The 26,886-nt window shown below is 53.9% G+C and overlaps 7 protein-coding genes across 7 annotated transcripts; 4 read left to right on the forward strand and 3 right to left on the reverse strand.

Moving 5' to 3' along the window:
• Window positions 1-1,119: 1,119 nt before the first annotated feature.
• ISF_04562 (ribonucleoprotein) lies at window positions 1,120-2,365 on the reverse strand (the record flags this gene model as incomplete). Its single annotated transcript, XM_018848168.1, has 3 exons — window positions 1,120-1,447; window positions 1,657-2,224; window positions 2,302-2,365. 3 exons carry the CDS (start codon window positions 2,363-2,365, stop codon window positions 1,120-1,122), a joined length of 960 nt encoding a protein of 319 aa, XP_018704502.1.
• A 5,075-nt stretch (window positions 2,366-7,440) lies between these two features.
• On the forward strand, window positions 7,441-11,683 carry ISF_04563 (ATPase, P-type, calcium-transporting, PMCA-type; the record flags this gene model as incomplete). The annotated part of the gene is made up of 3 exons (XM_018848169.1): window positions 7,441-7,493; window positions 7,612-11,476; window positions 11,561-11,683. 3 exons carry the CDS (start codon window positions 7,441-7,443, stop codon window positions 11,681-11,683), a joined length of 4,041 nt encoding a protein of 1,346 aa, XP_018704503.1.
• A 3,033-nt stretch (window positions 11,684-14,716) lies between these two features.
• On the forward strand, window positions 14,717-16,460 carry ISF_04564 (NAD-dependent histone deacetylase, silent information regulator Sir2; the record flags this gene model as incomplete). Its single annotated transcript, XM_018848170.1, has 2 exons — window positions 14,717-14,966; window positions 15,133-16,460. The coding sequence occupies 2 exons, from the start codon at window positions 14,717-14,719 to the stop codon at window positions 16,458-16,460; spliced, it is 1,578 nt and encodes a 525-aa protein (XP_018704504.1).
• Window positions 16,461-16,951: 491 nt separating this feature from the next.
• On the reverse strand, window positions 16,952-19,967 carry ISF_04565 (protein kinase domain-containing protein ppk32; the record flags this gene model as incomplete). Its single annotated transcript, XM_018848171.1, has 3 exons — window positions 16,952-18,426; window positions 18,478-19,315; window positions 19,365-19,967. The coding sequence occupies 3 exons, from the start codon at window positions 19,965-19,967 to the stop codon at window positions 16,952-16,954; spliced, it is 2,916 nt and encodes a 971-aa protein (XP_018704505.1).
• An 871-nt stretch (window positions 19,968-20,838) lies between these two features.
• ISF_04566 (branched-chain amino acid aminotransferase, cytosolic) lies at window positions 20,839-22,112 on the forward strand (the record flags this gene model as incomplete). Its single annotated transcript, XM_018848172.1, has 2 exons — window positions 20,839-21,034; window positions 21,097-22,112. 2 exons carry the CDS (start codon window positions 20,839-20,841, stop codon window positions 22,110-22,112), a joined length of 1,212 nt encoding a protein of 403 aa, XP_018704506.1.
• A 314-nt stretch (window positions 22,113-22,426) lies between these two features.
• ISF_04567 (NADH:ubiquinone oxidoreductase 11.6kD subunit) lies at window positions 22,427-22,971 on the reverse strand (the record flags this gene model as incomplete). Its single annotated transcript, XM_018848173.1, has 2 exons — window positions 22,427-22,517; window positions 22,703-22,971. The coding sequence occupies 2 exons, from the start codon at window positions 22,969-22,971 to the stop codon at window positions 22,427-22,429; spliced, it is 360 nt and encodes a 119-aa protein (XP_018704507.1).
• A 1,674-nt stretch (window positions 22,972-24,645) lies between these two features.
• ISF_04568 (Brefeldin A-sensitivity protein 4) lies at window positions 24,646-26,719 on the forward strand (the record flags this gene model as incomplete). Its single annotated transcript, XM_018848174.1, has 3 exons — window positions 24,646-26,205; window positions 26,264-26,634; window positions 26,695-26,719. The coding sequence occupies 3 exons, from the start codon at window positions 24,646-24,648 to the stop codon at window positions 26,717-26,719; spliced, it is 1,956 nt and encodes a 651-aa protein (XP_018704508.1).
• Window positions 26,720-26,886: the final 167 nt, after the last annotated feature.

A 26,886-nucleotide genomic window follows, 5' to 3' on the forward strand; every position in this document is an offset into this window, starting at 1 on the left:
TCGTTGCTGTCGACACGCCCCCCGGGCTCGCAATATCTGACCCATGGGGGCCGGGCGCCAAGAGTTGAATTTTCCGCACGGGGCGCGCGCGCAAAAGATCATTGCGCCCTTCAGCTACCAAAACTAATACCTTGGGTGTGCCAGTTTATTAAGAAGCTGCCCGATTGTCGTTGTCCAGTATCAATGCTGTTAGTAATAGTTCCAGGCTCTGTTAACAACCTTCTCCTTCTCCACCTCGCCCTGTTAGCTCGTGATTGAGGCTGTGCAGAGGATTAGGTTGCAGTGAGCGCGGCGCGGGTATGGACGGATGGGGAAAGTGAGGTGAAGAAAGGACCGTCGTGGTGGAGGCTCGTGGTTGTTGGTATTGCTTCTGGAGCTGGTCGAGCGAGACGCCGTGGCTTGCAAGTCCGGCTGGTGAGAAGCCTCGACGGCCCATGGGCGTGTCTGTAGAAAAGTCACGATGAGGCAGTGCTGCTCGTTGATGGACAAGCACTAAGTTGACTAGCTAACATGTGGATAAGCATGGAACTGTCATCATGGGAAAATCGTGCCCGGTGTGGCGGGTTGTCCGGTCTGGTGAGAGTTGGAAAGACGGCCGGGTCACTGTTGAGAGAGCATGAATTCGGGTGGAACAACTTGCATGCTGTTGGTTAACAAAACACCAAGTTCCTGCATTGGTATGAATGATTTCCTTTTTGCCCAGCGGCCGTGTGCCATATGCATACTGGCCACATCGTGTACGATGCGCAGCCTCTATCATGTATCCGTACCCGAGCCCAGAAAGGAAAACAATAATCCTCCCATTGTCCATAACCATATCCCAAACAGCCCAGCTTGCGGCCACCCCTGTCACATTTCTTCTTCATTACATCATTAATGGCATGGATGAAAACCCCAAGAAAATATAAAACATCAAACGAAGATGATGTCTGCCGCTGAAACACAGGCAAGAAACCCGTGTTGGCTAATATCGCTGTGGTTTGCCCTTTTTTTTGGTCCTCGTCAGGTCCTCTGATTATTTTCGGAGCCTTGAATATCGAGCTCGTTGGTTCTTCCCTCTCTCTAACGCCTCTTCCCCCAGTCTTTTTCGTCCCTTCTGTGTCATTCGCTTTTTTCAAGTTAGTCCGCACGACGGCGCCAGTCACGAGAGGCAAAGCCCCTGCTTGGCGAGTCCTGGGCGCCACCCGCCGGTGCGTCGCCGTTGTTGTTTCCGTTGCCGCTGCCGTTGCGCTGAATGTCGTGGCGGTAGCTGCTGGGCATCGTCTGCTCGCGCTGGCGGCGGGCGGTGCGCACCGTGATGGGGCTGCCGTTGAGCTCGATACCGTCGAGGGCGAGGCGTGCGGCCTCGGCCTCCTCACGCGTGTCAAAGTCGACGAAGCAAAAGTTGCGGTTGCCGCTGGGCTTGCTGTCGTCGGGGCGGGCAGTGATGCGCTTGCCGATGGCGGCCCTACGACAAAGGTTGTTAGCTCGTTGCTTCTCCTACATTGTGCCTTGTGCAAAAGTGTGCATGTTCTCTCTTGACTTCGGCCAAACTGCGCTCGATCTCTCGTTTTTGAGATAATCCGCCTTGGCAGACATGTCGGACAGTACACTTGCAGGGGGGGATGACCGCTGCCCCAAGCCCCGCGCAAGGCTCAAGGTGAGGATACAACGTACGGCTTAAACTCTGCAAAGATGGACTCCATCTCGACACGGTTGTGCTCCTGGTCAATCATCTTGCCCAGGCCACCGACAAACAGCCTGCGGCCCTCCTCCTGCATGTTCTCGTCAAAGTGGTTGAGGGCCGCGCCGGGGCCGTTCCTGTCGCTACCGCCGCGCTGCTGCTGCTGCTGCTGCTGCTGCTGCTGTCCGTCGCGGTTCGAGTTCCAGTCACCCCAGCGGTTAAAGCCTTGGCCGTTGTCATTGCGGTTGTTGTTGCGCGCGGGCGATGAGGAGCCGGAGTCGGCGTTGCCGCCCTCGCGGCCCCAACGCGCACCACCGGTCGAGGCGCGCGGCTTCTTGGGCTCGCAGGGGCGAACCTTGAGGGGGCGACCGCCGATGGAGACGTCGAGGGTTTCGAGGGCGCGGTCGGCCGAGGCCTTGTCAGGGAAGTCGACGAAGCAGTAGCCCGGGTTGCGGCCGCTGACGGGATCGACGGAGATGTGAATCTTTTCAAAGTTGCCGAAGCCTCCCTCGTGAAGCATGTCCTCGATGGTGCCGGGCTTGACCGAGTAGAGGAGATTTCCTAACGGTTCGAAAGAGTCAGCCGGGAATTGGGGAAGGAGACAAATATTTTTGTTGCGTTTCGCAAGGTTCGCGTACCAAGATAGATGCGCTTGGAGGTGGCAACGTCCTCCTGCTGTTGTTGTTGGCTGGTTGCTTCCATGATGTCTGCTGGGTAGGGATAATTCGTAGACGGTATATTCGTGACGGACAGCAAGATGTATTGGTTCAATAAGAAAACAGATGGTAGTGAAGGGTCTTTCGTGGTGATCGCGCGATACCGCAGCGCACCAAAAAAAATATCTGGTGGGGTGCCAATATGTGCCTGTCCGACCCCACCACAGCTCTCCATTTAGCGGTGATGGCGCGTGCATCAATGCCATGTTGTTGATTTTGCCATGCTGGGAATTGAGATGAGAGTGCGAAGGAACTGATTGGGTGAGTTAATGACTGGTGCATTATCTGGGTGTTTGTTGCGGCATTGGATGGCCCACGTACGCCCAACTCTCACAAGCAGTCACTTATACGAGATGAGCAACTACCAAGGCGCAACTTACAGGCCTTGTTATTACTTCACCGGTTTTGCTGTGCGGTACTTTGGACTTCCCTCACTGTATATTCTGACATCTTCGAGGATCGAATATAACACAGGTCTACACTGTTGCTGTTGTACGTTGGTTGGCGACAATGTTAGTATTGGACTACCGAATCGGACCCGAGGTGGTTGAACAACTCAACAATCGATAAATCAGAACAAAAGACACGTACAGAAAAGCAGAATTAGACATAGATTGACAAGAATAAGTTGATCATAACAAGATAACTAAGTCACCAAGAAGTCTAGCAAAACATCGCGACATAAAGATTGCGCGTTAGGTACAGGGTAGCTGGAGCGTTGAATAACAAGCATGTCTCACCTTCGCTAATTAACAGCTCTCAACCAAGAGGGGACATACCTAGCAGCAGATGCTACGATCCTGATGACAGAACCTCCACCAATCCTTATCCCAACCATTAATCATCTCTGCAAAAGTGTGGCCATCCTGCTGCAACAGCAGCACACCAAAATGGCGCTTGCAGATGCGACCCTGGCTTGTGAAGGAGGCTGTGTAAAACAAAAGGCCCAATAGTCTGCATTCAACCGCTCGACCCCGCCCGTGGGATGATACCGCTGCCAGAGTGACACGATCTGGCGCATGGAAGCCCGAATTATTTACGTGGTTGGACGAGGAGGTTGCAGAAAACCACGGCACGAAATGTAGGGAGCAAGAATGGCTTTTTGTGCGATGTGCTACAGCAATGAGAAAATAGACTCAACCAAAATGACAAAAACGAAAGCCGACAGGAACTTCCATGAATATATGCGACTGGTGACTGTGTGCCTTATTGCCTTTGGTGGTGCATGAAGTATGAAGCTGATGCGAATTCAGCTCGCGGGGTTGGATGGGTCTGCAGCTCCAGCTTAGCATTAACAAGCCTTGAGGTTAATAGATGGCTTGCAGAATAAGACAAGACGAGCATCTCGGTCCGCGCTGATGAAGCAATAGTCGATCTGTGCAGTTGTGCTATTATTCTATACATCCCAACTACAGGCCCTTTACAGGCCTGTAAGCTAGGTATCAAGCAGACCTTGGATGAAAGTAAATGGTAATGACATGATGCACTGTAATGGAAATAAAAAGCAACGTCTCCGATCAATTACCCGAGCCTGCGTTTTGTGTAATTGGACAGTTCACCAGTGGGCTGCGGACACTATTTGCCCAACTGGCTACCTTCCCGACTTGGCAAGACGACTCACGTCCATGATCATCTGAAAAGTCCCTTTCAATTTGCCATCCGGGACGTGACACATGGGAGCTAACGGCTGCTAGCCATTTCCATGGATCGTTTGGGTGCTTCGCCTCAATATTGGGGAAGTTAAATGGACGCCGCTGTGGGACGTGATAGCCGAGCGAGTGTTAGCCGGCCCCTGCTAACCTTCAACTTACACAAGGGGGTATGAAACGAGAGGCATAGCGTTCGACAAGGAATGAAGTCGCCGAGTTATTTGGCGCTGTGTATTTTATTTGGGTGTCTGTTGGTAACTAGTACTTGTTATTATGTCCAACCATGTTGCGTACCAGTGGTGGTGGTGCCGTGGGCAACTAAGCAATAGCCAACAGAGACTTTGAGTGTCTACAAGCACCGAAGTTATCATGACATGTATCAGGGCTAGTTTACTATTAGTATAGACCTGAGAAATGACCCTACTGTAATTATAGCCAGTATGATTGCAATATTTGAAATTCCAGCAGAGCAGAGTGACTCGAGGCACTGTCGATAAATTGTTTGAGAAGAAGAGCTAGAACCTACATGTCTAGACTTGATTCAAAGTCCGCTGCTCCAAATACTTCAAATTCAATAAAATCTCAAATGCAAGCAGCAATGGAAATCATCACGAAGTAAGATTTGTCAATATTATGTATGGGAGGCCGCCAAGTACACGGCACCTAGACAGACACACATGAAGCTACACGGATAGTAGCAGATACCACGTGGCTGGCGATGCACTGCCACTGTGGACTAGTCAGGCGGATGCGTATCAAAGTTAATACACTCAGAGAGAATCGTATGAAGCAACTAACTAGGACAAGACTTGTGGCACGAATAGACTTCTCAGTCATGATTCAGACTAGGAGACAACGGATGGTACAGACGATTGTCGGCTGCAGTACCCCACAAGTGACCGCAGCTGTACAGTAGTTTCGGGAAGTCAAGCCATCCAATAAATGTTCGGTATAAGAACCTGGTAAGATGGCACTTGAATGTTCTCCCTGTTCCTGGTGGCGTTTTGTTATCCAATGATTTTACACTAATGCAAGACCCGCTGACCAAGTGCTGCTAATCAACAGATGGCGGCTACAGCCAAAGTATTTGCACGAAAAATGCAGCATGTAAAATTCAAACAAATGTATGTATATTAGAGATTACTGGTATCCTCCTTCTAACCTCAATAGGGGTCTCGAGTTCGACGAGGATCACTCTACCACTGGTAGCATATGAAATCTGTCAGTCCAGACCATCCGCTAATGTCATTAGGGAGATCACAGGTGCATGCTACAAGTCGACAGTAGATAAACGAGTTTGCAAAAACTCGCCCTAGGAACAAACTAAAAAAAATTACAGAATGCCAACGACGCTTGAGATGTGATCTAGAAACCAAAGCCAAGTTCGCTCAATACCAGCCTTGACGGCCTGAGGAATGCCGAGGGCCATGTTTCTGCCCAGGATGTTATTAGGGTTGCGTGCCGTGGACCATGGCAACCCGACGGGACAAGAGATAGACAAGAGCCAGGATGGGTGGAAACAAGGGAAAAAAAGCAAGTTTTTTTTACTCTTTCAAATAGTGCGGACAAGATGCGATGCCAGATCTAGCATGGATGGTCATGCGTTTGCAGTTGGGCCGCAGCAAGTTGCAACCGGTCACTCACCGCACCAAGGCTGGCGCAGGGACTGGCTGTGCAGTAGTTAGTTATTAGTGACGTTGTTTTGGTGCGACGACATATAGATGGGGTGATGGGGTGATGGGCCGACGAGGAGTGCCGTGATTTGATTTATTTTGGCTCTTTGAAAATGCTTGCCCTGGTACTACTCAGTACGAGAGTGATGACGAGTTGGGTGAAGTGACTGTCTGATGGGGTGTAAAGCAAGGCACACTCACACTCCGTTGAAGCATGTTTCCATGGAACTGGCTTGCTACCTATTCACTGGTGTTTGCACAGGATTCCGGCCTGCTTGTTGGGAGCCATGACATATCAGTGTGCAAACAAAAGTACCGGTGATGCAGACTCATAGAATACCTGCCGAACTGAGATATGAGAAGCAAGTATCCGTACGGACAGATGCCGTACAGAAGCCGCGGCAAACAATGTTGACGGCCACCCGCTGGTCCGTGCAAATAATAATAAGAAACGGTTGGTGAAAGCTCCTTGTTAAATACCCCTGCTGCATCAACGATTCATAGAGAAAAAAGTTAAAAAACGAGATAAATAAATAAACTGACAAGCTGTCACACTGAGGTACTTATTAAATGGTCTGTCTGCAATACATACGCAAATACTGTGCGTATCAGAGTAAATAAGAGGAGAAAGGGTATTAGTGGGTGATGGAGATATTTCAGTGGGATAGGGGGAGGATCTTCCTGTAGGATAGCAGTAGAGCGGCTATGTACGTGCGCTATGAATATCTCCAGTAGGTGCCCAAGACGGACTGCAGGTGTTACACGTGCATTCAGCCCATTGTCTTAGTTAAGGTGTTAAGCGCCCGCTTCCTCAAGGCCGCACCTACCGTATGCGTGCACCGAGTATTTCTTATCAACTTGGTGACTTGTCCCACACGAATAATGAATCACTGCTCTTGCCTAGATTTCTACATACCTCTACCTACCAGCCCAAGAACCCAGATATCCTGTCCTCCGTTGCTGATAAACCTGCCCGTAGGTACTCCCCACATCCCAGGGGGGTGCACAGTCTGCAAGCCACCAATTACAGACCAGCATGAGCACTGCCTCACGCTAAGCGTTCCCGGTCCTGGCATGGGTTGTCTTGCGGCCTTAGCAGTTGATCTACCACAGGTGCCTGGGAGCTGCTAACGTTAGTGCCTCGTCGCTTGCACTGCTTGGCTTGGGCTGGACCTGCTTGCTTGCTTGCTTGACGCAAATTCGCCAAGGTTCTCTGTCGGCACTCCATCGCCACCTCATTCCCTCGCACCACACAACCGCCTCCACCTCCGCTACCACAAATCACCTTCTTGACAAACAGGCACTTACTCGTGCCGCCAACTTCTACCCTCAACGCCGCCCCGTTCCTCCCTCCACATCGCACACCCCCCCCCCCCGCACCACAGCCCGTCCCATCTCCACCTGCCAATACAAGCTACTGGTACGCCTCTTGGCTTCTGGCATTTCAACACTTGCCCTCCCGCTCACCTCTCCCCGGTCTTGTCCTTCTGCCTTCAACACGTATTGTCCAACCTACCACCTGCTTCGTGGTCATCATGATTGCCTAGGTCTCTGACGTCGATTCATATTCTCTCCCTCTCACCCATTGCCTCGACAGGGCTTGAATACTGTTTCCGCTCCTTGTGTTGACGCCAGTTTCTTCTTCTCTCCCGCCGCGGCTCTCCTTCAACCAATGACTCTCGTCACCCCGAACCGACAGCCCAGTAGCATAGCCTCTTTCCGCCGAACCTACTCGCGCCATGCCTGATTCCAGCGATAACGAGCCGCCACCACCCGCTGGTAGGCGAAGAGCGTGCGTACCCTCTCGACGACTCGCCACATAGGCTCCCTCCCGTGGCTTCTTTGACATAAAACTTGGTCCAATACCGCCACCGTCCTCTCAACTACTAACATGATTTTCCTTGCTACAGGCCTACCATCACAATCGACACCACTGCTGTCAGTCCCGCCGCCAGTGTCGCCGACATGACCCAAGATCAAGACAGCCAACCCGCCCAAAATGTCACCTCACCAGCCAACGATGATACCACCTCTCCGACCACTTTGGCTGGCGAGCCCGTCCCTTCTTTCACACACCACGTCGGGCGTCCCGATCTCCGTACCGATACCTCATTTGACAGAGATATTCGGCCTACCAGCCCGCACAATGTTTCTAGCCCCGTCCTCGGGTTCGGTGAGCGAGGCGCTGGCTTCCTCTCCGTTCCTTCTGGCGATGCTCGTCCCCGCCAAAACTCTCTTGAATCTGAAGACGCCACCAGATCAATACATTCATATGGCGAAACAACGGTAGTCGCTTCCAATTCGACCCAGACTGACAAGTACAAGTCCTCATCGCTGAGCAACGAGAAGATCATGAAGGATGATACCGCCTTGAAACCCGACGTCGGTACCGAAGAGGATTTTGAAGTCGACAACAATCCTTTTGCCTTTACCCCCGGCCAGCTAAACAAAATGTTCAACCCAAAGAGCCTCACGGCCTTTTATCAGCTCGGCGGCCTCGGTGGCCTCGAAAAGGGCCTTCGCACCGATCGCAAGTCCGGCCTCAACCCGGATGAGAGCCATTTATCCGGCCATGTCTCCTTTGAAGAAGCCACCGCCACTGGCAAAAATGTTAAGGCCTACACCGAGAGCTCTGACACAGTATCGCCGGTCGTAGAGCGAACCGACACGCGCGCCAGCAAAGCCAGCAAGGCCGACAACTCTTTTGCTGATCGTTATCGTGTGTTTCGCGACAACCGCCTCCCTGTGAAAAAGGGTAAATCGCTTCTCGAACTCATGTGGATCACCTACAACGACAAGGTGCTGATTCTGCTTTCCGTCGCCGCCGTCATATCTCTTGGTGTTGGTCTCTACCAGACCTTTGGCCAGGAGCACGAACCTGGTGAGGCGAATGTTGAATGGGTCGAGGGCGTTGCCATTGTCGTTGCTATTGCTATTGTTGTCATCGTTGGCTCTCTCAATGATTACTCCAAGGAACGTCAGTTTGCCAAGTTAAACAAGAAGAAGCAAGATCGTCTCATCAAGGTGGTACGCGCGGGAAAAACCACTGAAATTTCGGTCTTTGATGTCATGGCTGGTGAAGTCATTCACCTTGAGCCGGGCGATCTCGTTCCTGTGGATGGTGTCTTGATCGAGGGCTTCAATGTCAAGTGTGACGAATCTCAGACGACTGGTGAATCCGATATCATCAAAAAGCGCTCCGGTGATGAAGTTTACAATGCCATCCAAGGTCACGAAAGCCTGAAGAAGATGGATCCATTTATCCAATCGGGCGCTCGCATTATGGAGGGTGTGGGAACGTACATGGCTACCTCTACCGGAATTTACTCTTCCTACGGCAAGACTCTCATGGCTCTCAATGAAGACCCTGAGATGACTCCATTGCAAGCCAAGCTCAACGTCATCGCTACCTACATCGCCAAACTTGGTGGTGCTGCTGGTCTTCTCCTGTTCATTGTTCTATTCATCCAGTTCCTTGTCCGCCTACCCCATCTCCCACCTCAGGTCACTCCCGCCCAGAAAGGACAATCGTTCCTCGAAATCTTCATTGTCGTCGTTACTATCATCGTCGTTGCCGTACCCGAAGGTCTTCCGCTGGCTGTCACTTTAGCACTTGCTTTTGCCACAACCCGCATGTTGAAGGATGCCAACCTCGTTCGGCATCTGAAGGCATGCGAGGTCATGGGAAACGCCACCACCATTTGCTCCGACAAGACTGGCACCTTGACGCAAAATAAGATGCAGATTGTTTCTGGAACGATTGGTACCACCAGCCACTTCGGTGGAGCCAAACGGCGCGACAGCAATCCCGATTCGCCTGTCGAGGGATTCCAGGACTCCAGCGCCGAGACCACCCCTGCTAAGTTTGTTGGTCAGCTCAGCGAACCCGTCAAAGACCTGCTACTCAAGTCTGTTGCCCTTAACTCAACGGCCTTTGAAGGTGAAGTCGAGGGTGAAAAGACTTTTATCGGCTCCAAGACCGAATCGGCTCTCCTGCTCTTTGCTAGAGACTTTTTAGGCATGGGCCCTGTTGCTGAAGTTCGTGCAAGTGCGACCACCGTGCAGATGATTCCCTTTGACTCGGGCCGCAAATGCATGGGCATCGTTGTCAAGCTTTCAAATGACAAGTTCAGACTTTATGTGAAGGGTGCCTCAGAGATCCTCTTGGCTCAGTGCAGGACTACCCTACGCGACCCGGCCACGGATGACTCAGTCACACCAATGACTAGAAGCAACATTCAAACCATCAGTCGCGTCATTGAAAGCTACGCCAACAGGTCTCTTCGCACTATCGGCCTCTGCTATCGCGACTTTGATGCCTGGCCCCCGAGAGGTGCTCGCCGCGGTGACAGCAATGAGATAAGCTTTGAAGACATGTTTGCGGACATGACCTTGCTTGGTATTGTCGGCATCCAAGACCCTCTTCGTGAAGGCGTTTATGAGGCCGTCAAGCAGTGTCAACACGCTGGCGTTGTGGTCCGCATGGTCACTGGTGATAACAAGCTGACTGCTCAAGCTATTGCCAAGGAGTGCGGTATTCTTCAGCCCAACAGCTTGGTGATGGAGGGGCCGGACTTCCGCAACCTGAGCCGCATGCAGCAAGCCGAAATCATTCCCAAACTCCATGTCTTGGCTAGGTCTAGCCCTGAAGATAAGCGAATTCTTGTCAAGCGTCTCAAGGAAAAGGGCGAAACTGTCGCTGTCACTGGTGACGGTACCAACGACGCACCTGCTCTCAAAACTGCCGATGTGGGTTTCTCCATGGGCATTGCAGGAACTGAAGTTGCTAAAGAGGCCTCTGCAATTATCCTCATGGACGATAACTTTACTAGCATTGTCAAGGCCCTCAAATGGGGTCGTGCAGTTAATGATGCAGTGAAGCGCTTCTTGCAGTTTCAGCTGACGGTCAACATCACTGCTGTCGTCCTCACCTTTGTCTCGGCCGTCTCAAGCCCCGAAGGAAAGTCTGTCCTGAGCGCTGTGCAACTGCTATGGGTCAATCTCATCATGGACACGCTTGCGGCGCTCGCTTTGGCCACTGATCCACCCCAGGACAGCGTCCTCGACCGCAAACCTGAGCGAAAGGGCTCATCCATCATATCTCCTACCATGTGGAAGATGATCATTGGGCAGGCCATCTACCAGCTTGTCATCACCTTTGTGCTGTACTATGGAAGCCCGAAGGGCATTCTTCCGCTGCCTGGCCCGGTTGATATCCCTCCGCCGGACCAGCAGGCGACTCTTGTATTCAACACCTTCGTATGGATGCAAATATTCAATCAGTGGAACAACCGCCGCCTAGATAACAACTTCAACATCTTCGAGGGCCTGACCAAGAATTGGTTCTTCATTGCCATCAGCGCCATCATGTGTGGTGGTCAAGTCCTCATCATCTTTGTTGGCGGTGCTGCGTTCCAGATTGCCAACTACCAGTCGCCTACCATGTGGGCTATTGCGATTGTTCTCGGCTCTCTCTCCATCCCCGTCGGCATCATCATCCGTCTGATACCCGACTCGCTGATTGTGGCTCTGGTTCCGAATTTCCTGAAGAATCGCTCCAGCAAGATTCCCGGCGTGACCATTTCCGACGAAGATATGGGCAGGTATCCGGAGCCTCTGCAGGATGTCTATGCTGATCTCAGTTTTATTCGTCGCGTGAAGGGTGGCCGCCTGAACACCCTCACGTTCGCCATGCAACACCCCAGGGAGATGATCAACCGCTCTCGTAGCCCGTCACACTCGCGCTCCAATTCGGTGAACGCCACGCAGACGTCTGTGCGTGAAAATAGCTTTCCGCACCCCGGCACACCAGAGTCGAGACATAGATCAAGATCTAACAGATCGCGATCGAACTCGCAGGTCGGCGCGCCTGTCGTCGCGGTGGGTGTCCTGGCTGCTGGTATTGGTGCAGCATGGCAGCCTATGGAAAGACGATCGGTTGACGAGCGAGAGGAGACTGGAAACAATGCGAATAATGAATAAAAAAATAACTGGGCAGGGGCAATACACGAGAACAGCAAGACGGAGACATAAGGCGCTTGTATCATTATTGCTCTTTAGCGACCCACAATCGTTTACGTTTTATAGAGGGTTTTTTTTCTTTAAATACCATTTCATCATGTCGAGTACGGAGTACAAGAGACTCGTTGGATTAAATCAGCAGAAGTCTGTTATTTTATTGTGTCTTTTTTACCATGGGCTGCATATTTATCCGATAGACGAACCAAAAGATAGGAATAGTAAAACTCACAATTTTGAATTTTAGAATGTTAGCAGCGTAGAAGTGAAGGCTGGCGAGCAAAATATACGAGTACATGTGTATGACTGATCTTGATAGGTATATATATATATAATCTGTGCTAAGCCAGGTGCCCTGATTTGTCCACTCTCCCAGTTCCTTCTTCTCCGAAGAAAGACGTTTCTTTCAGTGGCCTTTACTTTGAAAATGACTGCTTCACACCTGGACCTTCTCGCAGTTGGCCACCAATTTATACCAGACGCTGGAGAAGAGCACGACTAACGCGCTTCACACTCACTCCTCCTCGTTCCTTACCTACAGCTTCACCATTGCACGGCGTAGCAGTTGGCTTGTTGTCGCTGCGGTGGCCGATTCGTGCTCTCTGCGAGGACCGTTTACCGCTTTTTCCTTGGGCACGCTCTGCCCATGCCACGACGTGGGCGATGCTCGCCTTCTTCCTGGCTGGCCAACTGCTTGCTCTCTGGCTAGGCCTACGAGTACCAACTGTTGGTGCCGGGGTTGTATGTGGCGGTGTGTGTTTTTGTGTTTGCTTGTGCGTGTACTTTCAAGTTACGCGATGGGGGATCGCCGGGATGGCAGGCTGCGGTTCGGATGACGATGACGTGCGTGTCAGAATAATTAGGTCTTATGATGTACAGTTTGGATTCCGATCTTCTTTTATTGTCTACGGAGTAGATCGCCATGGTGAAGTGCTGGGTATTTCCGAGTGTCCGATTTCCATGTGTCGTCAACTTAGACGAGGCTGGGAGGCCCTCCGAGTTCTCCATTTCTGGTTGTAGGGACGCCTCGATTGCAATGTGCGTGTGTTTAGGAAGGAGACATAGGTTACTTCAATTTTTCTAACTTTTGCTGCGCCCGATGCCTTGTTCTCCATGCTCAAGTCGGCTTGAAGAAGCCATGTCTTGGTATGGTGGTATCAACCCTGAGCTGCGGCTTGTCTCCGCGACACGCACATCGGCGCGGATTTTTCGAGCAAACCACGATATCGATGCGAGGAATGGACATATTAACAACGCCCATCAATTAGTATGTGTAAGGTTTGTTCCCGTCTATAATACGATGCATTGAGTGGTGGTTGGCTGATGCCTGGCCTGAGGCTGAGGCGGAACTTTGGCCGAATGGATTTCTGGCGCATTAGTTGACAGGGTTGATAAATAGAACATTGGAGATAAAAACTGCGCTGTGAGTAAAAGGAAAGGATTATTTATCATGCTGACGCCTGATGAGCTTGTCATGGTGGCCTAATGGTCGGTCAGGTCAGTCTAGACCCAGGCCGCCGCCCACCTGAAGATTTATGAGGGGCGGTAACAGTGGTAATAGTGGTAATAGTGGTATCTCTGGCTGGGCTGGCTCGTGTGTCTTGCTTGCATGTTCACTTTCTGCCTCGCAGTACAACCTCTTTCTCTCCTGCCGTTTGCACCTTCATCACCAAGAACTGGCGCAACTCGTCGAGCCAGCCAGCGACTTGGCCCTTTTTTATTTTTTTTATTTTTATATATATATTCCCTTCTTACCGATCACAATTGGATGCCATTCGCCTTCTTTCTTACTGCTAGTCTGTACTGAGTTGAAACACGACAAATCCGCCAGTGATCTGTGATACCACCGATACAGCCTGGGACGGAGGGGATTGTTCCTCTTGGTCTGCAGGCAGAGGAACGTTGTCGTCAACGGCTCGCACAAACGACAACGACCAACTGCTGGCCCGAGAAATTCACGAGATAGCTAAAATCGCCAGCATCCACCTTTCCCCCATAGCATCCGTGCAAACATCGTGATTCAGACCGCGCCTCACGCTACTGGCAGACAGGCAACAATAGGCTCGCACACATCATATCACATCTATACAAAGGTACGTACGTATCAACCCGCGTTGGCGTCCTGATAAAATGACTAAGTGGATGGATAGCAAGGCCGTAACACACACCAGAGCCGAAAAACAGAAGTAACCTCTACTTCCCTCCCACCTCTTTCTCCTGGCTGCAACTCAGATCTCTAAACCTTTGTTTTGCCGCAGAGCAAGGAAAAACAAATACTACTCGAGCGCGAGGCTCTACGAGCTGACAGACAACCTGGGCGTTCCATCTGCCCTGTTGTGAGACAGATACCAACCCTCACCTGGCTATAATACCCGACTCGTCCAATTTCTTTCTCACTGTATGCGAGTTGATCGAGCGGCCCCAACTCCCCCATCCCCGCCATCACCAAACGCACTCTCCTTCTTCTCCCACAACGCCGGGTTTATTATACAAGCAAGACATTCTGGCACGCACTTGCTTATTAGGGCTGTAGCAACTCGTCCACTTGGAAGGTCGCTCGCTCTCTTACTTAACACCCAGCCACTTTTTCTTACCGGTAGTCTTTCCTACCGAATATCAAACAGCCACAAAGGAGGGAAAATCAAGCAAGGCATTGCAAAGTGCTGGCTCGTCGTCGTCCTTCCCCTCAGAACTCGCGACTTTAGCCGCCGCCGCCGCCCACACCAAGGAAACTCTTGCTCCTTCATCATCCCTTCTTTACCCGGCCACTTTTATCACGGCCTGAGACCGTTTGGCACAAAAAATCCCAGCACCAGGCTCCCTTTGGATTTTTTCTGGCTTTATTCATCACATTCTGCACCTGCCAAACAACTGAGTCTTGCCACTTGTTTTCTGCATTTTCGATAACTAGTTGCCGACAACTTCCTTGCAACTATTGTACCTCCTTGCGGAAGCTGCCTTTGAGCCTCAGCAACTTCAGCTTCTCGGCTCCCGTCCATGAGTACTAAGCGTGGCGCTGCGAGAGGCGTCAAGCTGCCTAATCGCAGAGCACATGCCGACGCCCTCGACAGACTGCCCCCTGAACCGACTGCGGCGCAACTCAAGGATGCCGCCATTGAGGTATCTCTCGCTGACCTGGAAGAACGTGTGGCTGATGTGCGCGATTCATGGGAGACAGACTCGCTCTTTGAGGATACCTTTGAAGCCATAGTTGAGGACAGCTCAGCTTCCTCGTCAACATATAGTCGTGAGTTATCCCCTAAAAAAATTTGCCTCTTGCCTGTTTTCTTGTTCTGCCACCGTGCAAACCATGCCGATGCAGCTACATTGTCACGTTCCTGATCATCACCCTGTTGTCACTCGACCCCGCTGACAGACACCCCCTGCAGACAGCAACGATACTTGTACTCCAGATGAGGCGAATCGTCTCCGCAGAGAGCTTCGCGACCAGGGCCCTGCTGTCTTTTGCCAGCGGACCGTGGACGCTGGCCGCTATACAGCCAAGAAGCTGCTCTCCGCCTTTAACATCAAGCCACCGGCGTTCCTTGAGGGCGAACCCGATGAGTCGTACTACAGCCTTCTGTCCCTGGCAATCACCCGCGAGCTCTCCAAGCGCGCCAAGATTGCCCGCTACAACACCGTCGAGGATGCCGTACACCTAATCGCTAAGAGTTCCAACATCATCCTCATTACTGGCGCCGGCATCTCCACGTCGCTTGGCATCCCTGACTTCCGTTCCAAGGGCACTGGCCTGTACTCCAAGCTTGCCCATTTGGGCCTCAACGACCCGCAAGAGGTGTTTGACATTGACGTCTTTAAGGAAGACCCGTCCATCTTTTACTCGGTCGCCAAAGACATTATCCCCGCCACGGAGCGCTACACGCCCACGCACAAGTTCATTGCCATGTTGCACCAGCGCGGCAAGCTCCTTACCAACTACTCCCAGAATATTGACAACCTTGAGATCAAGGCTGGTGTCCCCAAGGACAAACTCATTCAGTGCCACGGCTCCTTCGGCACCGCTTCCTGCGTTCAGTGCGGCTATCAGTGCCCCGGCGAGCGCATCTTCCCTGACATCCGCGCCGGCATCATCCCCAAGTGTCCTCGCTGTAACCAGGCCGCCATCGCTGCCGCCGCAGCAAACCGAGCTTCATCCGCCAAGCGCCGACGTACCAGCGAGCGGAAGCGTCGTCGGTGGTCCGTCGACGACGACAGCTCCGACGAGCACTCCTCGGCGTACGACACGCCCAACACGGGCGGCGTCATGAAGCCTGACATCACCTTCTTTGGCGAGGCCCTCCCCGACGAGTTCTCGCGACGCCTGACGGAAAATGACCGCGACAAGGTCGACCTCGTCATCGTCATCGGCACCTCGCTCAAGGTTACTCCCGTCTCCGAGATTGTCAGCTGGCTGCCCCCGCATATCCCGCAAGTATATGTCTCGCGCCAGCCCGTCACCCATATCAACTTTGACATTGACCTGCTCGGTGACTGTGACGTTGTCGTCGCCGAGCTCTGCCGTCGTCTTGGCTGGCCCTTCGTCCACGAGATGGTGCCCCAAGACCAGGTCATCGACGTCCGCACCGAGTCGGGCTTCGAGAGCCAGCACATGTTTGAGGTTCGCCGAGTCGTGACTGTCGACGACAGCGATGATGAAGATGATGGCGATAAAGATCGCGCGAAGGCGGATGAGCAAGAGGACAAGGACGCCCGCAAGCCCGTCACACCGTCATCTGTTTAACCGTGCCAGTGGTTTAACCCCTCCCCTTTGTCTCTCTCTCTCTTTTTTTTCACAATGAAAGATTCCTGGTTATTCTGTGAGCGTTTTTTCTTGGCTTTTTCATTTGCTTCTCTTGTCGACATACACCATTGTTGGTTTCTTTTTCTACCTCATGTCTTAATCTTTGCTCAGATTCTCGTCTGCGGGGGATGGACACAAGCGGACATGTTCATTGTGTACTACCGATTTTAATTTGAAAGTTGAAAGCTCGAGTTTTGTCATCGACATTACCGGACACAAAGGGGAGACTCGCATGTAGAAGATCATCATAATGAATAAACACCATTTGCATGAAATCTCGCAACTTGCTTGTTGCTTGTTGCTTTCTTGTCTTTCGACCTGCAAAATGAGCGCAATACTTTAGCAGAATACGTTGTATCTTTTGATTTTGACTCTTCAACTTCATTATGTGCAAGACTACAACCAACCCCAACCAACCTCTTTCCTTCCATCTATATCAGACTTTGATACTTGTCCAGGCCGCTCTTGGATTGCCCTGCCGCGTTCGCGCTCGCATTCGTGCCACCACCCGTATTCACCATGCCCATCCCGCTACCGCTCATCGTCCTCTGTTGCTGCTGCTGCTGCGCCATCATGCCACCCATACTGCTGCCGCTCGTCGCCCACGCCGAGGCGCTACTCGATTGCATGTCGCCAAACGCAGATGACTTGCTCGCTCCGGCGCCCGGCGGCGGCGGTAGCGAAAACGATGTCGTCTGGCTTGGCAGGGGCGGTCGTTGCGGCTGGTGTCCGCCGCCAATCGATAGGCTGGCCATGGACGATGCCATGCTGGCGGTGCCGGCGCCCATGTTGCTGTAGTTGGGCGTGCTGACGCCGCTCGTCGATGTCCAGGGGTTGGGTGTCGACGCGGCCGTGGCGCCCCAGTTTATGGAAGACGACGTGGACTGTGTAGTAGCACTGGCGGGCTGCGCAAAGGATGACGTCGAAGGCTGCAGCGGTTGGCTGTACTGCGTGGAGGATGGTGCCATGGGCTCGAACCGCGCGAGATCCGGCGTGACGGTGCGGAAGCTGGCCTGCTGCTGCTGCGGCGAAAAGGACGAGCGGCCCCCGGACGCGGCAGGGCTGACCGGTGCTTGTGTCGACCAGGAAAAGGCGGGAGCTTGCGGGCTTATGGGCGATTTGGCGGCGGCGGTGGCCACGGGGTTGGCCTGGGGCGCGTCCCAGCTGGCGAAGCCGTTGCTACCGGGGTTGGGGCTGCTCCCGGTGGCCTTGCCTTTAACGAGCGCCTCAAAGTCGTCGGCCGTTGCGCCGTTGGAGCCGCTGTCGAAGGCGGTGCCGGTGACGCCGCCAAAGGCGAGGAAGTCTTCGTTGGGCGCGGCAGTGGCGCCATTGGGTGTGCCGGCGAGCTCCTGTAGTTTGCGTGTCTGCTCGTCCTCGACACGGCGCGAGAGGGTCTTGATGAGGGCCATGAACGCCTGGAACTGTTTCAGGTTGAGCAGCGGCCCGAGGCTCATGCTCCACAAGATCGGGAGGATGTCCATGGCGACAAAGTCGGCGTCGGCAATGTCACCGACGATGCCGAGAACATTGAGGGAAGCCATCATGACGGCGGGCTCTTTGGTTTTGATGACCTTGATGAGTGGCACAATCTTCTCCTGCATGGTGTACTTGTCCAGCGCGGTGGAGGAAGACGTCTTCTTTTTCTCCTGCATGAGGCCGCTGAGACCGTCGTCACCGCTTGAACCATCGTTGGATCCGCCACATAAAATTACGAATGACTGCAGACCGCGGACCTTGATGGCCAGGCTGTTGGTTTTGCTGAACACGGCGGCGACGATAGGAAACAGCTCATTCTTGATGGTGCTAAAGTCGAGGGCAGGTAGGACGACTGGGAGGCTGCGTAGGGCGGCGTCTACAATCGACGGTGTAGGGCATTCTATGGCAGCAACAACAACAGGTAAAATATCTAAGTCGAGTAATTAGCAGCTAATTGTTATGGGAGCACCTCATCACTAACCATCTTTGAATTCTTTGCCATTGCAATTATTGGCCGCAGCTGCCAAGTTTTCGAGAAATACCATGAGACCAGCGTCTCGGGCGGCATCCTTTTCCTGAGTTTGCTTTGCGTTGGTGACGAAGATCTCCTTGAGCGCTGGGCGAACACGCTCGCTGAAAGCTCGACGCGCGGAGGGGAGAAGGTCGACAATTTTGAAGACATTCTGAAGAATCAGAGAGAGTAGCTCTTTATCTTTGAGCTCGTCGAGAAGGGCTGGCAGAATCTTCTTCTCCATGACGGACTTGGGAAACGAAGGTAGTACCTTGTTCAGACCACGTAAGAACTGGGACTTTTCGTTAGGCGTTTTGGCGGGAAAGGAATCCAGGAATCGAATGGTGGAGACGAGAATATTATCAAAGTATTCGCTCTCTTGAAACTCGCGTGCTGTCATTCGCTGCGCAGGCCGTCGTGTGATGAGGCGTGGCAGCACATGGTTGGCGAGCTCCTTTGGCAGCGGGCGGGAGCTGAGGAAGCTGTTTGACCCGGAAGGAACCGTTGATGAGGAGGAAAAGAGGCGCTTATATGTTGAGATGCTGCCGTGACTCTCGAGGGGTGATCGATGCGGGGAGTTGTATAGGGCGACAGCTAGGAGGCCTAGAGAGAACATGTCGGCGGAGGACGTTAGGTTGTTGTCCATGACAAAGTCGGGAGAGGTGTAATCGAGATTTAGTTGGACGTATTTGGGGAGCCGAGGGTCGAGATTGAGAACTTCATGGAGGCTGATGCCCTGTATCGAGGTTGGCTTATTTGAGCCGTCTGCTGGACTGCAGAATGACAGGCCGCTTATTTTCCAATCAGACTGTCGACCGTTAGCTGTTTCCATACAGTGGCTAGGTAGAGTTGGCTACCTTGGAATTGATTAGAATGGCCTCTGGCGTGAGATTGCCATGGACGAGGCCGGCATTTTCGTGGAAGAATTCAAGAGCCTTGCTGATTTGCAAGAGGCCTTTTTGAATCTCGAGCTCATCAATCTCTAGTTCCCTCCTGCGGCGGACACCGTCGGCGTCCTCGGTTACATAGCGGCTTGAGCGACCACCAGGGCCACCGGATCGTTCTTGTTCATCCTTTTCCTGCAGAAGACTTGCCAATGACGCCGTGACAGGTTCTGTGACGAATTGAAGCCCGCCGCCTCGTGTCTCCTCCACAGGCTCGACGAGTTCGAGAATGTTCGGGTGTCGCAGCTTGGCTAAGCTGGAGGCTTCCTTTTTCAGTCGCTCGACAACCTCTTCGACCGTCTTCTTGAAAGAGGTGGCTCCGGAGCGGCCTAGAGAGTTACCGTGGGCATCGAGCGACTTCTTATCAAAGACGAAGACGCTGTAGGGCTTGCCGGTCGACTTCTTCTTTGCATCGTAGATTCGCCACGGGCCAGCTGTCGAGGTCGCGTTAGGCGATATTGTGTAGTTGCCCGTGATGTTGGTAGCGGAAATTGATTTCAGCGCGTTGGAAAACATTGTGTCGTATGGCTGTTTGCGCGGCGCTTGCTCGTTGGTGTATTACAGCATGTCGGTTCGAGTCGCTATTATGAGCCCGGCTCAGGGGAGCTCTTGCCACCGTCGTTGGCCTGAGCAGTGCGCAAGATGGAAACTTGTCGGATGTCTAGACGAATACAAAGCAGTAGAGTCAAGATAGAAGGCTGCCTGCGCTACGGCAACCCCCGCGGCTGTTTCGTGGAACGGTGTATTTGGATTACGACGATGACGATAGCTTGAGCATGGGTATTTATTACGAACGTGTGGTTACCTTTCAAAGGCGAGGCGCGGGCTGTTGGTGCCACGTGTGGCGCAGCCTTCTAAAGTCAATGCGATGGACGAGCACAAGGAAGCAAAACACCACTTGAAGCCAGCTACTAAGGGGAAGGAAGTGCTTTTAGAACAATTGCACAAGAAGCTAATATAGATCAAATCATGTTAATTGTTTCAGTACATCAATAATCCATCGTCACCAGGGCGGCACAAGATCGGACCTTGCCTACAGTACGGGTACCTACATGGCTATTGAACCGAAACCTGAGGCGCTAGCCTGGCGCCGAGATAGGGTTGCAGCGGGTAGCGGCGGGCTTTTTAGCACCCGCAACCACTAAAAATGATTCACTGTTTGCTTCTTGTATCCCCCGGAGTTGTACGCCCTTCCACACCGGCTCCGGTACCGCATCGTGCCATTTCGTGACTTCTTCTGACGACCCTCCACACCGAGTACTTCTTCCCTGCACTCCCTCTCCCCAGACCCGTCCTGCGGCTGTAGCATCTCGTCAATCTTTTTGCCCTTGCCGATAGGTACATTCTGGTCAAACACTCATACGACTCCGCGACTATACAATTCACAATGCGATCCGCTCTCAGAATGGGCTCTGCCCTGTTGCGCGCTGCCCCCATGCAGCGCGCCATGCCAATTGGCCGTTTCTACAGCCAGGTCGCGCAGCTTCGTGGGCTTGATGCCTCCAAGCTTAGCATCACCAAGACAGATACCCCCAAGCCTCTTACCAGGCCCGAGGAGCTTGTGTTTGGCAAGGAATTCACAGGTGAGGACACCCATGACATTCCATGAGGAGTAAAAATAGCTAATCCGCCCACTCCCAAACAGACCACATGCTCGCGATCGAATGGAACAAGGAGCAGGGATGGCTGGAACCCAAGATTACGCCCTACCAGAACCTCTCCCTAGACCCCGCCACATGCGTCCTGCACTACGCCTTTGAGTGCTTCGAGGGCATGAAGGCCTACAAGGACAAGAACGGCCACGTCCGCCTCTTCCGCCCCGACAAGAACATGGAGCGCTTCAACAAGTCCTCGGCCCGCATCGCCCTGCCCACCTTTGACCCGGACAACCTGATTGAGCTCATCTCCAAGTTTGCGCAGCTCGAGTCGCGCTTCATCCCCGACCAGCGCGGCTACTCGCTCTATCTCCGACCGACTATGATTGGTACTCAGAAGACGCTCGGCGTCGGTACCCCCGGCTCCGCCCTCCTTTTCGTCATCGCCTCGCCCGTGGGGCCGTACTATCCCACCGGCTTCAAGGCCGTGTCCCTCGAGGCTACCGATTACGCCGTCCGCGCCTGGCCCGGCGGCGTCGGCGACAAGAAGCTCGGCGCCAACTACGCGCCCTGCATCGTGCCCCAACAGGAGGCCGCCAGCCGCGGCTTCCAGCAGAACCTCTGGCTTTTTGGCGAGGAGGAGTACGTCACCGAGGTCGGCACCATGAACATGTTCGTCGCCATCAAGGACAAGGCCACCGGCCAGAACGAGCTCATCACCGCGCCCCTCGACGGCACCATCCTCGAGGGCGTCACCCGCGACTCTATCCTCGGCCTCGCCAGGGAACACCTTGCGCCTGCTGGGTGGAAGATTAGCGAGCGCAAGTACACTATGCAAGAGCTGTACGATGCGGACAAGGAGGGCCGCCTCCTCGAGGCCTTTGGAGCCGGCACTGCCGCAATTGTCAGCCCCGTCCGCAAGATTTCTTGGAAGGGCAACATGGTCAACTGCGGTCTTAAGGACACGGAAGAGTCGGGCGAAATTGCTCTGCAAATGAAGGACTGGATCGAGAAGATTCAGTATGGCGATAATGAGCATGAGTGGAGCTACGTCACTCCTCAGTAAGCGCATGCCAGCGTAGAGTGAGAAAAAGCAAAGCTGTACATAGACGTGGTTATTAGCAATAGACTGAAATTAAAGCTGAGCTGGTCTACAGGCTTCGGGTCGAGAAGGAACGGCCCAGGAATTTGCTGTTAAGAATCATGATTCTATCTGAAACCATTGATGGAATTTAAGTCTTCGCAATACGAAAGAAAACAACAAGCTTGAAATCATATACAGTGTTGTGGCAGCGTCCGGCCCAGCTCGATCTGGGATCGTAGCTGCCTCTATTCCTCAACTCAATGCCATGTCCTCCTCTAGACGCGCATACGCAACTCTCACTTCTTGTTCTGAGATGCCGTGGGGTCAGGCAGGACACCCTCAGCCTCTAATCTTCTGCGAGCCTCCTCGAGAGCCCAGGTAGAGACGCTGTGTAAATGGTTAGCAACTGTCATACGAGTCTGGCCAAAATGACGCAGGGTTCGCCACGCCTCCCCACACCGCGCCCCTTCCATCAAGACTGCGACCCCGCAAAGAGGGCAGAAATTCCCGAATTATCCTTCCCAGCCAAGAGCGCGGTGTCAAGTCGTCTCGAAACCCTCGTGAAAACTCACCTAGTGTCGGGCTTGAAGGCAAGGGCGACGCCGGCAACGACCAGGCTGCCGCAAAAGATGTACATGGGCCACTCCCAACCCTCGGGTTCGGGCTTCTCGCCGGGCTTGATGCCCCAGAGCCAGCCGCTGGGGGGCTCGAACTGCGACTCGTTGCCGTGGCCGCCGCCGCGTCGGTTGGCGGTGACGGAGAAGCTTCGCACGGCGGCGACGGGCTGGCGAGCGCACCGGACCGCCCGAAGCGGCGCTATCGAGTGACGGAGGATGGCCATCGTAGGATGTGGATGTGCTTCGGAGGATGTGCTTTCTCGGTGTCACTGGGATTTCGAGACACCGATTTGGAGCGTCAATGGCTGGAGTTTTGACTGCGAATTCGGGTTGATTGAATGGCTCAACTCTTCGCTGGGTCATCGCGGCGCCTTGGGGAGAGACCTGGCCCATCAAGTCACGTGCATAGTTTCGTCCCAATCAGCCGCCTTGATTTCAACTCCAGACCCACTTGCCAGCTTCACACCCAGTTAACCAGTTTCTGGCGCCAAAACTGGTTGATTGCGTCAAAAATTGTACTTCTTGGACTTGGATTGGTTACGCTGCAAGCGCCATCTGACCATCAGTTGCCACTACTGCACAATGCGCTGATCTGGAGGCTTGCCAAGGTGCATATCGGCTTCCCCGCAGCTCAGTTCTCCGGAACCTTCTCCAGAAAGTCGATACTCGTCTCCAGTCCAAATCACGACTGCCACCATGGTCTATGGAAGCGTTTCAATGGGTTGCGCGCGTATACTCTAAACCCAGTCGTTTGTCGGTGACGCAGCTCCTCTAGGATGACGAGAAGCCCGCTAGTGCCTCAAGATGAACCAGTTAGCGGTGCGTCAGTCAGGGTCAAGGTCCCGGCACGGCCTCACCTCACCTGCTCACCCCTGCAATCGTCGAGCTCGGATGAACAGGACAGCTCGCGGAAATCTCCACCTGCCTCACCTATAACACCCAAAAGACTAGGCCTTCGCAGCAGTCGACCCCGTCTTGGGAGTCGAACGAGCTCCACAACTAGTCTTCTCAAGCTGAACAACTTGCTGCCTATGCAGGAAGACCACGGCTCCGATACATATGGCGTTCGCGAGGTGCGAGACGGATTTTTTGATGCCGTCTTTCTCAAAGCACCACATCTACCTTCCGAAGGGGGTCTTGAGGAGCTCAAGGCCACCTTGCCTGCTGCTTTTGATCAGTATAATCCTCTCACGATCAAGCATTTCCTCCCAAACCAGTGGCGCGAGTTTAAAATTGTGGTTCAACGTGCTTTCACAACACAAGCAGGCATTAAACTGCTTAAAGTGTTTCTGGCGTATTTTATTGCGTATGTTCTCTGCCTTGTGCCTGTTATTCGTCACTGGCTAGGCCGCCAACACTACATTGTGGCAGTATCCGTCGTTCTCAACCACCCTGCGCGAACTGTCGGAGCTCAACTTGACGGCGTCACATTCACAGTCCTGGGTACCGCGTTTGGAATAGCATGGGGTGCTCTGGCGCTGCTTTTATCGACATCGACACTCGCGGCCAGCGCTGGATATGGCGGAGTCTTGGCTCTATTCCTCCTGCTGTTCATCTCTGGCCTTGCCTGGGTTCGCGCATTCTTTGTCAGATTTTACCAGGCAGTCTTGACGGCTGGCATTGCTGTCATTCATACGACACTTTCTGAGACGCATAGCACCATCATCCCCTGGCCAAAACTACGAAGCTATGCCGTTTCCTTTCTCCTGGGCCAAGCCATTGCACTCACAGTCAACTGTCTGATTTGGCCTGATGGAGGGGCTCGGCCGCTTGCACTGACATTGCATCGGGCATTCGGACTTGTGGGAGAAGCCCTGAGAAGACCCCAATCAAGAGATGTCAGGCTTCGGAGGCAGCTATCAAAATCATTTGTTGATTTGTCGGAAGCATATCGCGACATGGTTATTGACACCACAATCTCAAGATTTCAGCCGAAAGATGTAATTGAGCTGCGTAACTTGATACAAGCCGTATTACGCGCCCTGCTATCCATGGATACCGAGACGACTCTCCTGGACGAACCGCAGAACATTACCATGGACGACAACGAGAAGAACCAGGAACACGGCGACAACGACGGGGATGGACACGCAGACAATGTGATGAGAACGCTAGCAAAACCAACAAAGGATCTTGTTGTCTGTATGCGAGAGGGCGTTCTCAGATGTGACGCAGCGCTGATGGACCTCTCGGGCCACAGAAGGTCAATCGGCCCGTCCCCAGACGCCTCGTCTGCCACTGCAGCCTTGGAAATCCACCTTGGGCAGACAATTGCCACTTTCGACACGGTAGAGTCCTCGCTACTGCAGTCCGGTAGTCTCCCTGACTCTGCAGTCTACGACTCTGAAATTGCGCAGCTGTTTGTGTTCGCGCGACACGTCCGCGAAGCCGCCGCAGCCGTGCAGCTCCTCCTCCACCATGTGAGCGAGATGCAGACAGCGCCCCAGTGGCCGCGCCTTCAACTGCCGTCCTACCCCCTGCCTAAGGCCATCTACCGGACAAATGCTCAGATCCGGCACGACCGAGGCGGCGTCGTCGCGGGCTCGTACGATGCCACCTTTGGCGACATTGCTCGACTGTTGGATACGATCAAATCCCGCGCGCACGAGCCCGCGGGACGCACGTCAACCAGTGCGGGGGCTGATGATACCCAGCTGCGGCCCGAAACATCCAACGCATCCGGGACCGGACGGCCCACGAACAGCAGTGACGCAAAACCAAGCGGCGGCGGCGGTAGCAAAACAAAAGTGAGGTACCAGATCTGGCGCGGCCTGTATCGGCTGCAGGGCCCCGAGAGCAAGTATGCGCTCAAGGCGTGCTTGGTGATCTCGCTGCTCGCCGTGCCGTCGTACCTCGACAGCAGCAAGCGGTGGTGGGATCGGTACGACGCGTGGTGGGCCGTCGCCATGAGCTGGGTCGTCATGCACCCGCGTGTCGGCGGCAACCTCCAGGACCTGCTCAACCGGTCGTGTCTCGCCGTCCTCGGTGCTGTCTGGGCCGGGGCCGCACACGCCGCGGGCGGCGGGAACCCCCTCGTCGTGGCCGCCTTTGCCGCCGTCTACATGCTACCTATGCTCTACCGATACGCGCTCAGCTCCCACCCGCGCTCCGGCCTGGTCGGCAGCCTGTCCTTTACCGTCGTCTCGCTCAGCCTCCTCAACGACACCACCACCACCCCCACTGCCGCTGACGCCGCCTGCAGAGGCCTCGCCTTCTTCGTCGGCACCGCCGCGCCGATGCTCGTCAACTGGGCGCTGTGGCCCTTTGTCGCGCGCCACGAGCTGCGCGCCGCGCTCTCCGCCATGCTCTTCTTCCTGAGCGTTACCTACCGCAGCGCCCTCGCCACCTACGTCGACTTCGACGACCGGCGGCCCCCCTCCCCCGCCGAGCGTCCGCCAGCTGCTCGTTCTCACCCGCCACGAGCCCCGCCTGCGCGCCCGCTTCGACCCCCTCCCGTGGTCCGCGCTCGCAGAGGCCTGCGAGCGCTTCCTCGACCACCTCATCGCCGCGCGGCAGGCCGCCCTGCGCCACCACGGCGGAGGAGCAGGGGACGCAGGCGGGGCCGAGGCACGGCTGCTGCCGCTGCGCCGCGATGCCGTCGCCGCGGTGCTCGCTACGCTGTATGTCTTAGCTGGTGCGCTGCGCGCTCGCCGGCGCGTGCCGCGGTACCTCCCCAGCGCTGCTGCGGCGCGCAAGGCCCTGCTCGTGGGGTCTGACGCCGCCGAGGAAGCTGCAGCGGCGGCGGCAGAGCGCGACGAGGTCGCCGACGCGGCACATCGCAGGTGGAGCGACATTTACTGCTTCTCGTACAACCAGAGTCTGACGGGCTGCGTTGTGCAGCTCGAGGAGATGGAAAAGTACACAAAACTCATTGTGGGCGAGCAAGGGTACGCTTCTCTATAACGAATGCCGAGAGAGAAGACTAGCAGTTGCTAACAGCGATGCAGATTCGATGACCAATTTAGCATGTAAAACATCACATACAAGTCCGGTGGCACCAACTTGGAAGAAATCGTGCTCCTGTCTGTTACAATGTATACCCTATCAGTTCTGATATTCCAAACAATGCCACCGAGAAAACCAACACTATATATGCCCAAAATTGAATACTCCAATACTGGTGCTAATCCCAAAGACAA

This window comes from Cordyceps fumosorosea (genome assembly GCF_001636725.1).
Source record: "Cordyceps fumosorosea ARSEF 2679 chromosome Unknown scaffold_10, whole genome shotgun sequence".
NCBI lineage: Eukaryota > Fungi > Ascomycota > Sordariomycetes > Hypocreales > Cordycipitaceae > Cordyceps > Cordyceps fumosorosea.